The sequence below is a fragment of the Empidonax traillii genome, unplaced genomic scaffold, assembly GCF_003031625.1.
Source record: "Empidonax traillii isolate 1590-97213 ecotype Southwest subspecies unplaced genomic scaffold, ASM303162v1 scaffold391:size1093220, whole genome shotgun sequence".
Lineage (NCBI taxonomy): Eukaryota > Metazoa > Chordata > Aves > Passeriformes > Tyrannidae > Empidonax > Empidonax traillii.
The window spans coordinates 987915-1002382 of record NW_020955584.1 but is presented as its reverse complement, the minus strand read 5'-3'; the positions used below and the strand labels follow the sequence as shown (position 1 = coordinate 1002382).

Here is a 14468-nt window from a genome sequence, read left to right as displayed (position 1 = left end):
ATAGAAGCAGGCTTGAAAAGCAGCCTGCAAGGGACTAGGAAAAGCATTTGTTAAGATTGGTAAGTCTTACACAAGCTTCCTAGTTGAAGCAAAGTGCTCCAAGCAAACAATCATGTTTTCACTTCAATATGAGGGGAAACTGGCGCCTTCAGGAATTTCCAATGCCAACTATCAGTTTTCTGTGACTCTGAAATCTGTTTCAGAGTTAATAGCAAGTTTATCCTGAAAACATTACTTTATTCCACCTGACGGAGAAGAAAAAAAATCAAGGCCAGCAGCTGCATGCTAAAATTATGAACACTTTCCAAACGTAACAAAGCACATCACTGGCTCCCTGATTGAAGGGATGAATCTTATGTCAGACAAAAACATCCTGTGCAGTGAAGAACTTGGGCAGGAAGGTTTGCCTTAAAATTTGATATACAGAACATCGCCAAACTGCCAATGATGCAATCAAAATTGTCACATTCCTACAATATTGTTCAATGATTTCAAAATTTTGTAGAAGATAGCTTTAGACACCCAAACAACAACCACTGTTACCTGCTTACTGAATTCATCAAAATTCATAAGGGGTCCATTGTGGAACGTGGGATAATAAAACACATAGGCCAGCATCCATGGGAATGAGTGGGATGACTTCTGGGTAGGTCCATGCCAGCAGTACTCCAGGCTGAAGCTAGTGCAGAAGAGGCAGCGGACTGACACAGTGAAGAGCAGCAGATAATACTCATTTTCAGTGTCGTACCACTCCCTCTGCAAGACAGAAAGCCAGATCATGATGGTGCAATGCTGTATTTTCTGTATGGCAAAACAGTGATGTCCTCTCAGATCCTAACTTTTGGGGTCAGCATCAGCAAGAAGCATTTAAAGCCAACAGCAGCTGGAATGAGAATCTGAAGTGAACAGCATCAAACACATGAACAAACACTGGCTGTTGAAGGAGAAAGGTCCTCCACAGATACTGCAGCCAACATAAAGAGACAAATTGATTTCAGAAACAGATTAGGCTGTGAAGAACTATGACAGCAGGAGAGCTTTTCTTACAGAAATGTCATTACCTCCCTCAGATTTGGTCCAGTAATACCATATTCAAATCAGTTGACAACACTACTGACAGCCAAGGGACTGCTAGGGCTGATGCTAGATCGGAAAAGAATCAGCCACTCTTAAGAAAGCTTAAGGCTGAAAAAATGTTACTGAGCCCTTGACTTTTTGACACTTACTGTCACACTTGTTTCCAACAACAGACACATATCATCATAAACTTGGAAACATCAGCAAATGTAGTTTGGTTGATTACACTGTATTGCAGTGGGCCTTTTCCTCCTCAGGGCAAGGCACAAACCTGACTACATCACATAAAGAGACCCTACACACTTGTCTCCCCTTCCCCAAACATCTGGAAACAAACATTATTACAGATGCCCATTTCTCCCCTTGGTCCAAGTAAATGCAACAAGGACATTCCTCAGAACTGAGCAACAGTGTTTCCAAAATCTGTACTACCAAGAGAAAGAGCAAAACTGAGTTCGCATCAACCAGTTGTGAGCAAGTAACTCATCTGGTACAAATCAAAGTGTCAGAGGAACAGTCTCCCTCCCTGAAGAAGTCCACAGTCACCAGTAAGGTACAGGCAGGTCTGACTGAGCAACTCCCAGATACAACCCTGAAAAGCAGCACCTCAAATTGGTATGATTAGAGTTCCAAAGAATATGAAATGTCTTTAACAGAGCGCTAGTAAAGTACTATCATATTCCAGTTCTACTGAATACCAGTTACACGTTAAGGTACATATTTCTATCTCAATGCACTGGCCACCACGATCAAGAAATATACCTTTTCTAACTGGAGAAGCTCCAGCACGAGTCACTGCAGCTCTACTGTCTGAGGTTTTTCAAACCAAACTCTGCTTACATCAACTGAAGGGACAATATGCTGTCATAAAGGTAGATGCTATTACAGACAACCGCAACCATAATTAATTTGATGCTTAATTAGTCCTCCTCACATTACCTTGGTTTCTTCCACAGTTGGTATGCGTAAAGTGGACAGCAAGATAAGGGAGCACAACCACGTCAGGAGTGACAGCTGAAACTGAGCCACAGCAAAGGAAACAGCTGCATGTAACAAAATGACAGCAAAGCCCTTGATTCCCAGTAACAACCAGCAGGCAGCCATTCCATAAACCATCAAGCACCATGGTTTATACTGTCAGAAAAAGAAAAATTAACAACCTTTAGTTATTCCGAAAGAAAAAAAAGCACTCAGTACTTGTGCAGTCCTGCACAGGGTCTACAGTAGAGATAAATACAATCAACAAGGTTAAGAACACATTTGAAAATACGCAAAAACCCAACAGTATCCATAAAGGTGAAGGGGAAGGTGTTCCTGTAATAGCATCATGTGAAATCCAGAGTCTCCCTAATTTGCAGGAGAACATAACTCCTTCCTTTCCTTCCCCAAACTAGTAGGTGTGACACCCCACAGATCATTTCTCACAATCATGCAACCACCTAGCAATCATGCCAAAACCCAAGCAGCCATCACTTTACAGTTTTGGAAAGGAAAAACTACACCCTTCTTTCATCTACAAGTCAAATGACACTGTTCAATGGTTCACAACAAGGCAGAGGCTTTCACAGGCTGGCAGCTGAAGTCTCCAAACACTGAGACCTACACAATCTCAACCTACGGATTGCTACAGACCCACTCACACGATTCACCCCACAGAGTGGGATTTACTACATTCAGTGGCCTCAGTGCCAAGCTTCCCATGTCCAGAGTAAACTGAAAGTCACAGAAACTCCCTGCTGTGAAAAAAATCCATGCATACCTTCTCCACCAGGAGCCTGGACACTTGTGATACCAGCAGGTGACCAGCCAGAAGCCACAGTATACGTTCCCTTCCCCATTCGATCCAGTAGCTCCATTCAAAGTCCATGGGATCCTGTGGCATGAAAGGAATTGGTCACAGCGTGTATCTGCCCATAAATGCATGTTCTTACAGGACAAGGGAACACCTCTGTAACACATTGGGTGTGTTTTACCCAGCAACTCTACGTCTGAGGAACATCATTTCAGCAATCCAGTTGGATTGAGTAAAGCAGTGAACTCAGCACCATTTGGATTTCCAAAGGTGCAAAGTTCAAGAAAAAAAGAGCTTTAGACAATGTTGTGACTCCTAAACCCCTCCTAAACACTAGTGCTGAAGAAGGGAGGGATTAGGAATGCAACTCTGCTCTGCCTTGAAAAATCTAGAACTTAAATGAAAAGGCATTTTCCTGGAAGAAAAGTTTAACTCCCTGTTTCAACAATGCCTAATTGCAATCAGGCGGAGTCAGGTCATCCGGAGTTTCCTGTGGCATGAGGTTTTTACCTAAATTAGGTAAGAGGATAGCCCTCTGTCAGATAGCCCTCTCTGTAGAGCCTCACTAGAAGTTCAAGAATTGCTTTACAGCTTTCTTGAAGCATGGCTTCCCTTACCAGCAGTGATGGCAGGCCTAAACACCAAAACACTTCCTGATCTTGCACAAGTAATCCTCAATATTAGTTACATTAGTTTCTTTTGACCTCACACACTTTTGAAGAAATGCAAGCAAGGGGGTGGGGGTGTGTTCAGTTGTGTTTTTTTTTTGTTTTCTTATTAGTTTCTTTTTTTTAATACCAACCACATTTCTTTAAGACCTTTTCACTCAAAAATCTGTTTACTCTATCCTGGACTACAGGCCAACCAAGAGAATGATATGCTCACTGATGTTATGCATTATTCAAATCACCCAGTGACAGAAAAAAAGGGGGGAAAGGCTTCAGGAAGTATCAAGGGTGATCAAAGCTTTTAAGGCCAAACAGTAAAACAGAGGGTTATTAAGGGATGTAGCAAAGGATAGACACTTAAGTCAGGGATCAAGAAAAGCAACAAAACTTCGGTTATGATTCTTGGATCTAGACACACCCAGCCAAACCCTTTACCTCACCAGAAAGAGTCTAAAATTAACTACGAATATCCAAATCTGCAAGTTACCACAAACTTCTGAAGCTAAATCAGAAGTTTGGATGTGCAATGGGTGTGGAGACACAACGTTCGTATTATTGCCTCAAAATTAGAGATGCTGGTACCTGTCACCCCTCCTACCTTTTTGAGGCCCCAAAAGAGAGTTCCTGGGTCCAGCCCAAACATTCTGTCCATCACAGCTTCATATTCTGCAGGGAAGAGGAAACCTTTGCTAAGGACACAGCAGCCAGAGCAGAGAGAGTCAGGGATGGGTCCTCTGATGCTCAAGAGCAACACATTCCCATGTTGTCTCCACCAATGGGGATACCCAGATCCAGGGAGGGGCATATCACCAGCTGAGCTGCCCAACCAGGCCACAGCTCTGCCCCACAGCAATGGCAAAGCAAACTCCCAGAACCTGTGCTTTGATTCCCCCTTCCAATAGGCATAGTAGCACACAGCGACCCACCTTCTACTGCATAAAACCAGCACTAGCCCTCAATTCCCCTTTTTCAGAACTACCTGGTTTCTCCCACCAGAGCAGACGCACAGACCTGAGAGTGGCCAGTAGAGCCAGAGCAGACAAAAGCCACTCAGAGATGCCACCTACAGAACCTGCTGCCATCACATTCTGCCACCTCTGCAGAAGACTTGCTGTACACAGAAGTGGACAGCCCTGTAGCTAGTTACCTAACACTTCCTCCACTGCTCTCCAAGTGCCCTTCTGGCGCTCCTTCCCTTGAGCTCTTTTAAGAGACAGCTGGGTCATTAGTGTAGAACACCTTGCTGATTAAAGGCTAACACGATGCAATACATATTTTCCTAATGAGCCTCTCTAGCTTGTTATACTTTTATAATACCACCTTCATTTCCATTAGAATACCAACATGGTACAAACATTTCTTCTTTTTATCTATAAATTGTATTTAAATCATCTAAAACCCCACCTACGGACCCACTTATACAATTCACTCACACACAAGCTCTGCACTACACAACTCCACTGAATCCAAACCAAGTCTCCACAGCAGCTACCACCAAGAGGTAACACAAGGCACAAGCAAGTGTCTGGAAACAAGGCTGCACAGACAACCCAACCATTGCTCCAAGCAGAACCCAGCAGAGGAGCTCAGAGTTCCAAGCAGGGAGCACCCACCTGTCCTGAGGCCTCACCAGGTTCAGACCCTGGAAAGCACCGTCACAAGGCATGGATGCTTCTTAACCACCCACCTGCAACAGGCTGCAGGTGACTAGCCAGGAAAAACAAGACAATTCAACCCCAACTTGCCTGAACTTTCCTCATTTGAGTAGCTGAGCTTCAGAGGTCTCCCCGTCCTTTCCTTGGCAGGAAGCTGCCAGGACACAATTGCCATGGGTGTTCCTAGCACTCAAAGGCAAGAAAGCCCTGGGACAAAGCTCTCTACCCAGGCGGCACCTGCCTACTGCTTCCTCGCAAAGGGCTGGCTGGCAGCTGGGAAGAGCACAGGCGTCTCTCGCAAAGTAACTAAGTAGAAACCAAAAAACTAAATAAGTAGAGAGCAGAACTCAGGCTAAGCAGCCTCGCCTGTTTGTGCAGACCTTCGGGGCACAAACTCGCCTTCCCTACGGGCGGGAAGGACCGCCGGAGCAAGCGCGACCCCGTCCCCCACTTACTTCGGGACACTTGGTGCGCTTCGTAGAAGGCGTAGAGGTGGGAGCCCACGGTGAGGAACCCGTAGAGCCATAATTCCCAGGCCGGCAGCAGCATCGGCTCGGGAGCTGCTCCCGTGGGCCGCCTCCCTGCGGGCAAAGAGAGGTCCGGGGAGGTTTCCCCGCGGAGGACGGGCGGGCACCGAGAAGGGGGGCAGCCCGCACCGGGCCCCGCGGCCCCGGGTCCGAGGGCTCAGCACAGCCCGTACCTGGCCAGACCTTCGGGGCACAAACAGGACCGGGGCCGGAGCCCGGCTGCTCTCGCCGATCCGGCACTGAGGCGAGTGGAGCAGGGACCTCGCTCCCCCCTTTACCTGAGGAGGGCTACGCCGCCAGGAGGGGTAGGAGCGGCAGCCGCGGCCTCGGGCCGAGGCTCCAGCCCCGCGGCGAGCAGTGACCCCGCGCCCGGCCACTCCCGCCGCTCCATAGCACGGGCGGCCCACGCCCCGCTCCGCTCCCGCCCGGCCCCTTCACGGGCTGCGCCCGCCCAGCCGAGGGAGGGCGGAGCTCCCAGGCCCTGCTCCACCGCTCCCGGGCCCTGCTCCATCGCTCCCGGGCCCTGCTCCATCGCTCCCGGGCCCTGCTCCACCGCTCCCGGCCGCCGGGCGGCACCGCAGCCCTGCCGGCGGCAGGGGGTGAGCGCTGCTGTGGGGTGTGCGCACAGCTGTAGAGTGCAAGCACAGGCTACAGGGCGTACACACAGCTATAGGGTGCGCACACCCAAAGGTACATACACCTACAAGGTGCACAGGCACCTACAGGGTGTACACACTACAGGGTGCACACACCTACAGCCCCTCACAGGCTTCCCCCGCCATCCTTGCCTGAGTGCAAGGCACACTAACGCAGGGACACTGGTTTTACAATTACCATAAAACAGTTTGATAAATCAGCAGGCCTGAACAGTACCACCAAAGCAGGAACATAGGGCTGGAAGTGCTGGTGCTGACAACTCCCTCCTGGGTTAACCTGCATTTTAGCAAGAGTCCCCACCTCCTGGCACTGCAGACACAGCTAATAAATCTCACTGCTCCTGGTGTTAAACAGACATTAATTTTCCAGCCCGAAAAGTTTGGGTAATCTATGCTCATTTGATCTGGCACCCAGTGACTCTTAACTTTCTCTGATTTTGATATCAGTGATGTTATTTTTAAATGGGGGAAATATTTTATATCCTTTCAGATGTTACCTTGCTAGATTTTTCAGTACCTCTTATAAAATAGTATTTCAGCTCCCATAATCAGTTTGAGGCGTTATTTACATCCTCAGATTTTTGTTTCCAGGTCTTTGAAAGCCAGTCTTTTGTCTAACATTCCAGGTCAAGGCATAGAAACAAAGAATCATAGAACTATTAAGGTTGGAGAAGACCTCCAAGATGATCAAGTCCAACCTTTGACTGAATATCACCATGTCAACTAAACCATAGCACTACGTGCCACACCCAGTCATTTCTTGAACACTTTTGGGGATGGTGACTCCGCCACCTTCCTGGGAAGTCTGTTCCAGTGCTTAACCACTTTTTCCATTAAGAAATTCTTCCTGATGTCCAACGTGAACCTGCCCTGGCACAGCTGAGGCCATTTCCTTTTGTCCTATTACTAGTTGCCTGGAAGAAGAGGCCAGCTCCCACCTTGCTAAGACCTCCTTATGGGTCATTATAGAGCCATTATAGAGATAAGGTCTCCCTGAGCCTCCTTTTCTCCAGACTAAACAGCCCCAGCTGCCTCAGCCACTCCTCATAGGACTTACTCTCCAGACCCTTCACCAGCTTCAGCACCTCAACCTCTTTGTTGAAGTGAGGGGTCTGGAACTGGACACAGTACTCAAGATGCAGCCTTGCCAGTACAGGTGGACAATCACTTCCCTAGTCCTGCTGGCACACTATTGCTGATAGAGGCCAGGATGCCATTGGCTTTCTTAGGCACGTGGGCACACTGCTGGGCTCATGTTCAGCCAGCTGACGACCAGCACTTCCAGGTCTTTTTCTACTGGGCCGCTTTTCAGGCACTCTGGCCCAAGCCTGTAATGCTGCATGGGAATGCTATCAGTCTTGTCAGTACAAGGAACTGTCTTCCCTATCTGAACCAGACATACATCTCCTAATGTCTCCAGCAATCACATCTGTCCATCAGAGCCACATGGTGGTCTTTAGTAATTTTTGCCTTTTGCTTCCAGTTTTTCTTTCTGTCTCTCATTGCCAGGGGATGTCTCACCTTCAGTTTACCGTATCAGTTGTGATAGCCCTTAAAAGTACAAATTTCATTGGCTCTGTGGAACTGCCATAAAATCACTTAAAATCAATAAAAAATTAGGTTAGGTACATTGAGGTTAGGTTACTCCTCTCTGGTGCCCAGATCCTCTTCTCCGCTGACAGTGCTTCCCCAACTTTTTTCCCTGACAGGTTAGTCAGTACCTTTCGCCCTCAAAAAATATGACAGCACACTGCATAACTGCACCAGAACAGCAGTCCTGAATTTGTAAAAACTTTCCCACAGAACTGCAGCTGAGTTATGGCCACTAAGGGTCAGCAGAGTTTGTATTTTCCTACAGTTTTGTGGTTTCTGTTCAACAGTGTTAAGCTGACACAGGCGGCAGGCCCTCTAGATGGCTGCATAACACCAACAGTATGCCTGTGGGAGCAGTAAGGCAGCTTCAAAAAGGGAAGAGGTATAACGAGTTACACCTTTTGCATCGATTTACACTGAAAAAGACATCTTTGTCACTTGTTACATGGTGACATTTAAAAGCTCACGTATGGTCTGGGACCAGGTGAGCAGCTACCCTTCCACAAGAGTCACTGCTAAGCCCATGAAGCAGGAACACTGACAAACTCTTGACAATGGCCCCAGCTGAAAGATCTCACTGTCTGGACTTCTATAATAAATTATTTCCCCACCACCACCACTCTTATTCAAAGGATTTTGAATAATAAAACATGACAAGAGTCTCAGTGAATGACTTTGCAAGACTAGCTGTAAACTAAGCTGCTAAACACCACTGGCACAAACACCCCTGTATTGACACAGCCCTCACAATTTTGGACGGCACAAATGAAAAGCAAATTCTACTATTGTTATAATCACTGACAAACAGCAGTGGAACCTGAGAGCAAAAACTCTAGAAAAGCAGCAGCATAAAGCAATACTTCTCATTTGATCAGCAAGGAGCTAATGTTTTTTTACATGTCTCATGCCCTGCATCCCAGCAGCTAGAGAGGCCTGGCAGCCTCTTCAAGACATCTGCCCTTTGGGAAGAAAGTGGTATGCTATGTACACATGTGGCAAGTTTCTCCAAAGCCAAATAAAACAATTAACTTTGGGCAGAATGATGATTTGTGATGGTAGAGGTTTCTCTGGGACAAATTCAAAGCATCACTTTAGCTTGAAGGTTTCCACCACTCTTACTCCCTTCCAGAATGGCTATAGAATGCCAGAGAGGTCCATGTCCATCTATCACTACTAGGAGGCAGCAGGAAGGTATCTGGTCCCGCCATGGTCTTAATGAACACTGGAGGATGCAGTGCCAACCTCTTGCAAATTCGTTCAAGCATTACCAGCAGAGAGTCTGTCTCTAACAGATGTTCATATCCACTTTTTTTTAAATTCTATCACTTCTGAAGATGGTATTGCAACTGGGTTGAAAGTGTTAAGTTTTGACTGTAAAGTTAAAATGCCATTTGGTGTAAGTTTGCATTTCTTATGTGATCAGCTATAGATATGACCATCAGAAGTTTAAGCAAACTATTCCAGAACCAAGGAGGCCAGAGAAAGCAGGAGGCCCTTTAAAGGGGCCTTTCTGTGCAAGTTCTTCTGAAGCAACCTTCTACAAAACTCCTTATCACAAAATCACAGTATGGGTAAGGTTGAAAGAGACCACAGTGGGTCATCTGGCCCAACCTCCCTGCTCCAGCAGGGTCACCCTCGAGTGCATGGCACAGGATTGCATCCAGGCAGTTCTTGAATATTCCCAGTGAGGGAGACTGCAACTTCTCTGGACAATCTGTTCCAGTGCTCGGCCACCCACACAGTAAAGAAGTTCTTCCTCACATTCAGGTGGAACTTCCTGTGCATCAGTTTCTGCCCCTTGCCTCTTTGTCCTACTGCTTGACACCACCAAGAAGAGCCTGGATCAGTCCTCTTGACACCCTCCCTTCAGATGCTTATATACATTGGGTGAGGCCCAGCTCCCTCAGTTTGTCCTTATAAAGGCAATGCTCCAGTCCCCTAATCATCTTCGTTGCCCTCCGATGGACTCACTCCAAGAGCTCCGTGTCTCTCTTCTATTGAGGAGTCCAGAACTGGGCACAGCACTCAGGAAATGGCCTCACTAGGGCTGAGTAGAGCCTAGTTATTTCTAGGACCTCATCACGGTCATGGGACAAAGTAGGGTGGGGGGTGTAAAAGGCAATGAGATGGACAATTGAGGTATTTTGCAGCTGGGAAAATAAACCAAAGGTCATGTTTTTGAGGAAACCCTTTTTTTCAACAGTCATTTTTTTTTCACATGGGGTTAAGAAATCAAAATGAGTATATATGAATCCAGCAGTGGAACCCTCAAGCAGGCTACAGCATAGGGCTTCTCACTGCTTTTTCAGAATATAAAGTCCCCCTGGGAATTACAAGCGGTGCCCTAGAGCTTTCCCTCACAGGTTGAGATCTCACAGCATTGATTCAAGCCTCTCGTTTCCATTCACCCTCTGGAAACCACGCAGTAATGCCCCTGCGTGCAACATCTAAATGATGGTACACAATCAGCACCTACTGAGAGTTTGCAGATTAGAAGTTCAGCAGCAGACAGGAGGATAAGCTATGTATATTTCAGAGAAATCGCAAGTAGGACAAGAAATCTCCACATAGCAAACCAGCAGTATTAAAACAGGGAGAGTCAGAAATATAAAAGGTGTGGTATTTACAAAGAGAGCCAAGTTAAATATGACACAACTGAGGTTAACGTGAACCCTCCCTTTGGAGATCTCAGGCACGGAGTTACGGACTCCAGGGAGACAACATGCAAGTGCCCCCTTTTTGGCTTGTTTGGCTTGGCTTAATGAAAAGCGAATATTACAGCATTACATCTTTACAGGTTGCTCTCTCCTCTGACTTCCAACCCTGAAACTGGCTTTTTGTGAAGAGCCAAGCATTTTTTTCCTCATTACCTTTAACCATATTTATGTAGAAATTGTTTATAAAGAGAGGCTGCAATGCACAAAGTCACTATTTCTGTGTGTGCTTAATGAACTCCTTGCATCTTTGAGGGCTTGCTTCATGCTCCGAGGCTGGAAAATTACCATCATGCTTTTGATTGGGGATTCATAAAATTACTTTTGGAAAAAGTACAGTAAATTATTACACTATTGTAACTAAGCAGCTCAATGTTGGATTCAAGCTGAACATCTCAGAGGTGTCCTTCTCAATACACTACCTGCCTTTCTTAACTAAAGCCCTGAAAACCATGGGTCTTGGTCAGAGCCTTTTAATGAACTTCTTTACTGATTACCCCTTCTTCCCTCCAATGAAAGCAGCATCGTAAGAGAAGTCATACAGCCTTGCTCTCGCCACAGATAGCGTCCACTTGGGGATGGTGGCCACAGCTGAGTTGAGATTCACCTGTGCTACCTTGATCATGTCTGAGTCTTAGTTAATCATGTTTTAATCTTTGTTTCTAAGTAGTCAGCTATTAAACGCAATGATGGTTTTTTTTTTTTCTTTTTCTCACAATACCCCTTAGAAGTTGTCTGCCTTTAAGTGTGAAATCACGGGAGTGAAGGGGTAAGTCAACTTCTACATACCTTAGTCCTTATAGTGACACCTCCTGTGATTCCTAGCGAGGAAGTGGATAATCCACTCCTGGAGCGTTCAAGCACCTCAGTATTTCAGTATCTCAGTCATCCATAGGCAGAACAGATGGTCCAGTACAAACATGGAAGAAGGAAAGCTTAAAAAAATCCCTACTTTAGGTATTTCTTACCTTTTTTTAAGTAACAATGGAATGAAATTCATTTTAAAAAGGGCAGATCACAGCCAGTTTACTGTATTATAATTTACATTATTACAAACGATGGCAAAACTCCCACCTGACCTCCAAAAGGGCAAATAGCTGACAAACTGTAAGAAATTCAAAAGGTGTTTTAAATTTAGTAATACTGAGATTGTAAATCAGATGCAAATTTCATTCTATTATACCGCATTATACACATCTTTTTCAGTGGCATAAGAAATTACTCCTATCTGTGCACATCTATATTTAATCCATAGCTATATTCCTGAAAATATTGACTTTTTAATCAGTTCAGTGAACTGAACAAATGTAGCAAAAAAAAAAAATCAGATTACTATATGATAATTGACAAAAAATATTCAGACAGAATGGCCTCTCTCACTTCCTAATGAGCGGATTTTCTGAACTCTCCATCTCTTCACATTGCTTCACTATATGAACAGCCAGTAAAGGATCATTTCAGCTATCACAATCACCTGTATTTTACTGATTTATCCCTTTCTTCCTATTGTTTATGATATCCTTGTAAAAGAGGGGGAATATATTCCAGGTTGATTACTTCTATTTGGCAGAATATTTTTCTTTTGTCTTTTTAAGGTCTGTGAAACTAGAAAGACTCAGTGGATCTTACTGTTCACAGATGGAGCCAATAAAGCCCAGTCAAATAAATAGCTGTTCAGTCAGAACAACCAGAGGATTCAGGAACTTCTCCCTCAGAGCAACCAGGAAAAGATACAGACATCAGTCTTCTATGTCAGCTTTCTGGCAGAAATATTATTTCTTACAAACATTTCTAAGTGGATTGGATAGATTCTGATATCTTTTGCAAATAGATTTTGCTACATCCTAGTTTCATGAGCAATTCCAGCAATTCCCTTATTATACAGACTGCCCTCTCTTCAGGGACTGTATTTTTTGTTCCATGACTGTGTGGGGCCTAGTCAATGATTGCCAATTGTTCCTCCTAAGCTCTGCCACCATATAGATAACAAAAAATCAATGAATACTCAAGTCAGTGCAATTTTATTTGTGACCACAGTCATGCATGCTCCTTGGCTACCTGATGCATTTGTGGCCTTTTGGCTGCAGGATCCTATTCCATTTACACTTACGTATACTTAGATCAGTCTGCATCTGCCTGTACATTGTGTTGTAAATAAAAAGCTTAGAGCTGATTTCCTACCTGAGTACATGAATGACATCTTAAGAAGTAAGGTAATATTATATTACTCGTTAGGAGGAGCCTTCCTCTAAGGATATTTCAGAAAACAAATTATTTATATGTTTTCTCTGAGAAAATTTCTTGCTTTTTGCATCAACTTCCCTCTAATTTATCTCCCTTTTATGTTTCACCTTTCCATGAAGAGACAGTAGGACCCCAGGATGGACTTTCAAATCATAAAAAAATGGACTTCAGGATGCAGGTATCTTCTATTTTCCTTCTGTATTTATGTAACAGGCCTTAAAAATATAAAAATAATAAGAAGGGCTCTGTCATACTTTAAGCACTTTTTAGATTATTCTTGAGATTATGCCTTTCAATAGGAAAAAGAATTCAAAAGCTCTCTTGGTGCCTGTGCAAAATGCCGACAACATCTCACACTTTGAGGATAATCTCTTCATATAATGGCGCTAAAATATTAGCAAAAATTGCATTTAACTCATAAATATTTACAGCTATTTGAAATGCCAAAATTTTGCTCCACAACTAGTACAAATCAACTGAGTAACATTGTGTACAATAAAAAAGTGGGTCATTGCCAACTGTGGCTTATAACTGCAACATGATTTGCAAATACATCAAATTGCTGCCTCAGGACAAGGTGCTGCTTCTAGTGCACAATGTCTTCATTGACTACTGCAGATTCAGCATAGGTTTCAAACCTCACATCCACCATGTACTGCTACCATCTTCCTGCCTTGTTTAGTCCAAGTTCATACCTTTTTACTGGAAAATGAGAAGACAATTCACCTCTTTAAAACAGCACCTTGACATAGCAGATGAACTGAGAAAGAGCCAGCAAAAACGATGCAAGCCCTACAAGACAGTTCATCCTCTCGGCTGCCTGGAAACATAATTGAGAGTCATCATCTCTCAACTGTGGTTTACACAGTTCAGTTAATTGAGATTTAGTGCAAAAAAACCCCAAACAAACAAACAAACCCCCCCAAAAATTGTATGGAAGACCAAAAACCAGAAAAATCCTTTCCTTTATGTGTGTCCCAGAAACTAGGTACAGCACCACACTTGCATTTTTTTCCTCCTTTTTCAGCCCAGTATCCTGCATTCTTTTTTTACCCTTCCATGGAAAAATAGAGAAGCCTTTTTCCCCACCACGTTGTTTTTCTTGAGCTTGCTTCTGTTATGGAGACAGGTGGAAACTCTGAGGCTGAAGAGAATCCAAGATCTGCTACATTCACATCCTGAGGTTTCCTCTGAGTTTTAGGTCATGCCAGAGGGGACTAACCATTTGTATTTTAAATAGGAAGTGGTACTGGTTGCCTTGAGGGTGTGGAAAGGAGGACCTGCTCTGGCTGCTGGCGCAAGCATATTCCTTGCAGTCCTTGGGGGGCACAGAGGGACCATCACCAAACTCAAGAGTCACCCTACAAGTTTTCACAGCACTAGGATATCCCTAGGATACAGGGAGTCTGCACAAGAAATGAAGCAGAGCTCCAGATGCCTGAAGATATTTTGTGTCAAACAGGGAAATGGTATTTTAGCCTTAAGTTGTTTTAAGTGGCAGTGTTTAGTTAGTACTTCCAGTTTACCCAATTTCAGTTTTAG

At 44.7% G+C, this 14468-nt stretch overlaps 1 protein-coding gene across 1 annotated transcript in view; it reads right to left on the bottom strand.

Moving 5' to 3' along the window:
- Positions 1-6109, bottom strand: part of HHAT (hedgehog acyltransferase) — a gene marked incomplete at its 3' end in the record, with an annotated part of 87313 nt that extends 81204 nt beyond the window's left edge. Inside the window, exons 1-6 of the mRNA XM_027893523.1 lie at positions 5998-6109; positions 5648-5773; positions 4136-4203; positions 2837-2950; positions 2017-2211; positions 544-756 (exon numbers count right to left, since the gene is read on the bottom strand). Coding sequence (XP_027749324.1) covers positions 544-756; positions 2017-2211; positions 2837-2950; positions 4136-4203; positions 5648-5741 — 684 coding nt within the window. The remainder of the gene's footprint in view (positions 1-543; positions 757-2016; positions 2212-2836; positions 2951-4135; positions 4204-5647; positions 5774-5997) is intronic.
- Positions 6110-14468: the final 8359 nt, after the last annotated feature.